The 3,228-nt window shown below is 44.2% G+C and overlaps 1 protein-coding gene across 1 annotated transcript; it reads right to left on the minus strand.

Annotated features, from left to right (window-relative positions):
• Positions 1-207: 207 nt before the first annotated feature.
• On the minus strand, positions 208-710 carry LOC104808412. The gene is made up of 2 exons (XM_010534088.1): positions 644-710; positions 208-576 (listed from the first exon to the last, which is right to left on the minus strand). Exons 1-2 carry the CDS (start codon positions 704-706, stop codon positions 208-210), a joined length of 432 nt encoding a protein of 143 aa, XP_010532390.1. The 5' UTR covers positions 707-710.
• Between the last annotated feature and the right edge of the window lie 2,518 nt (positions 711-3,228).

Consider the following 3,228-nt stretch of genomic DNA (forward strand, 5'->3'; position numbering starts at 1 on the left):
CCATCGCTAATAGCTACGGAAAGCGACGGAAGATTTCCGTAGGATTATTCCTTATGCGACGGATTATTCCGTCGCATAAGTAATTTTATTCGAAAAAAAATAAAAAAAAATCGTTTAAAAAAAATAATTATACATTTGAAAATTGTTTTATATATTACAAATTGAAAAAAAAAACCGAAATTATTTTATATATTACAAAATTGAAATCTAACGAAATAAATTGTCCGGAAAATCATCGAGGTTTTGGGGATGTTGCTCGTCTTGATGAACCGATGGATCGGGATTGACGGCGGGACTCGGAGCAGACGAACCGGCGGAATCGGTCGGAGGCATAAAACGTTGCATCATCTCCTCTAACCGAGCGATCTTCGCCTGAGCTGCATCAAACTGAGCAATCTTCTCCCGAGCAGCTACAAGTTCCGCAGAAGTCTCCTCGTGTTTTCTCTTCAGCTCCTCGACTTCACGCGTCAGAGATACATGACGTACCACAGACGACGAAGATGCGTCACCACCCCCGAGCTGACTCGCCAACGCACCAATCCCGTAAATCCGACCTTTCGCATCGGGAGGAACGACCTTCAAAACAATATGTAAATAATATTTAAACTCTAACATATTATATTATTTTAAATACAAAAATTACCTCGAGATACAAGCTGTTGATTTCCTGCGGAGTCAATTGCGTTGAACCGCTGCTCTCGTCCATCGTCATTCGATCGGTAATCTTCGATTGAATGGCCTCTTCAATTTCTTGGGCACGATGATCTACGTGCGTCCCATCCGATCGACGATGCTGTCTTGTAAGACACGCAGAGTAGACGGTTGAACGCCTTCTTTCTCGGCCTAAAAAAGTTATACAAAAATATTAGTAAAATTTAAAAACAAATAAATCAATTTTCACAAAATACTTACAATATTGAGAGCAACTTTAGCAAACGATCTTCTCCCCGCAGTGTGAGTTCCTGGGGCACGGTCGGAAGCAGACTTCGCCTTTCGATTCGTCGACGCGATCCGACTCTTCTCTTGAGATTCCTCTGAATCCCATATTACCTCCAGCTGCGCCCAGATGTCTAAACTAATCCAGTCCGGCTTCTTCCGCAAGAATTTCAACCTATAAAGGTTATCTCGCAATCTCGCACCGAGACAATCCTTCCACGCACGATGGACGACATCATGCACAGAAGGATCCCAGTAATAAGATTGCTTTAAACAATATGTGTTAGTTATTTAATACTAAAAAAGATATATTAAACAAAAAACGAACAAGTTAAGACAATACCGCAAAAGCAGCAAACCATCGTGCCAAGACATCTTGCGGGACCCGAGAGATGCTACGCCATGGGCCATGATAATCAGAACGGTAGATCGTTTTGATACTCTCAACCAACTGATCATTCCGATCAAACCTATGATATTCAAAAACATTAATTAAGTTGAACGATGGACGATTTTGATCGGAAACGAAAGTGGTGTTAGAATATACTTACCACAACGCTCCATCAACCGAATCAAGATTGATACAAGGTTGTTGTCGTCGACTCTCTGATGCCAGGATCTCTCTAAGAGAGATCCCAGCATAAACAGAGCGATGGCCGGAACCTCCGGCCTCAAATGAAGCCTGGGGAGTACCCTGGCCAGTGAAACGTTGATCCAACTGCAGTGGATCAGGGGTTCGTTGACTTTGGATCGCTGGTGATCCAACACCACGACCACGGAATCGAGTGTTGTTCCCGCTATGACTACCAGAACGAGAACCCGAACCACGTCTTTCGTGACTCATCTGCAAAGTTGGTTAGAATATCGTATCAAATAGGTAAAAAAACTCTAAACCCCAAATGAAACCCCAAATACTAACCCTAACCCTAAACCCTAAACCCCAAACGAAACCCCAAATACAAACCCTAACCCTAACCCTAACCCCAAATACTAACCCTAACCCTCACCCTAACCCTAACCCTAACCCTAACCCTAACCCTAACCCTAACCCCAACCCTAACCCTAACCCCAAATACTAACCCTAACCCTAACCCTAACCCTAACCCTAACCCTAACAGATCCGAAACACTAACAGATCTGAAACCCTAACAGATCCGAAACCCTAGCACATCCGAAAACCTATCCGGGAACACATACGAAACACATCTGTACACGTACAGAACGAAACACATACGAAACACATACATCCGAAACCCTAGATTCATAAACCCTAACCGTCGGCCTTCGAAACGAAACGAAACGAAACACGTACAGAACGAAACACATACGAAACGAAACTAAACAAACCGAACAGATCGAAACACAAATTAACCGAACAGATCGAAACATATAAAAGAATCCGAAATCTAAAAAACTTACGGCGGAGAGAGCCGAACAGATGACGGGAAAGGCGACGAATACGGCGGTGAGAGCGGCGACGAACACGGCGGTGCGAGTGACGACGAATCCCGGCGGTGAGAGCGGCGAGAGAGATTGAACACGGCGGTGCGAGTAAACTTCGCGATTCTGAGGGAAAGATTGAGTTCTGGCTGTTTACTAAATTCTGCGACGGAAATATCCGTCGGCAATGGGTCGGAATCATTAAACGCGTCGGTGACACGTCACCAAACGCGACGAAATTTCCGTCGTAACATAAAGCAAATTATTTCAGTGACGGATAAGCCCGTCGCGTTGAGTCGGAATTATTAAACGCGACGAAAATTCCGTCGTGTTTGTGCGTTTCCCGAAAAACTCTGCATGATCTGACGTTTCTGAACCGTGCGACGGAAAGCTCCGTCGGTATGTGTCGGAATCTCAGACCAATAGCGACGGAATTTCCGTCGTAATTGTGCGTTTCCCGAAAAACTCTACATGATCTGACGTTTCTGAACCGTGCGACGGCAATGTCCGTCGGTATTTGTTGGAATCTCAGACCAATAGCGACGGAACTTCCGTCGTAATTGTGAGTTTCCCGAAAAACTCTGCATGTCTGACGTTTCTGAACCGTGCGGCGAAAATTTCCGTCGGTATGTGTCGGAATCTCAGACCAATAGCGACGGAATTTCCGTCGTTATTGAGCGTTTCCCGAAAAACTCTGCATGATCTGACGTGTCTGAACCGTACGACGGAAAGTTCCGTCATATTCCGTCGGTGTTTCGTTATTATTAAAAAAAATAAAAAATATAAAATACAAATATTATTCAAACGATCCATTTTCTGAAGTGCCGGTCGTTTCTTCATTCGAATCTTCGG

Source organism: Tarenaya hassleriana, unplaced genomic scaffold, assembly GCF_000463585.1.
Source record: "Tarenaya hassleriana unplaced genomic scaffold, ASM46358v1 Cleome141, whole genome shotgun sequence".
NCBI lineage: Eukaryota > Viridiplantae > Streptophyta > Magnoliopsida > Brassicales > Cleomaceae > Tarenaya > Tarenaya hassleriana.

Coding starts and splice junctions, on each gene's coding strand:
- LOC104808412 (XM_010534088.1), bottom strand. CDS start 706: ATGGACGAGAGCAGCGGTTCAACGCAATTGACTCCGCAGGAAATCAAC. Junction 577..643: donor TCAACAGCTTGTATCTCGAG/GTAATTTTTGTA, acceptor ATTGTTTTGAAG/GTCGTTCCTCCCGATGCGAA.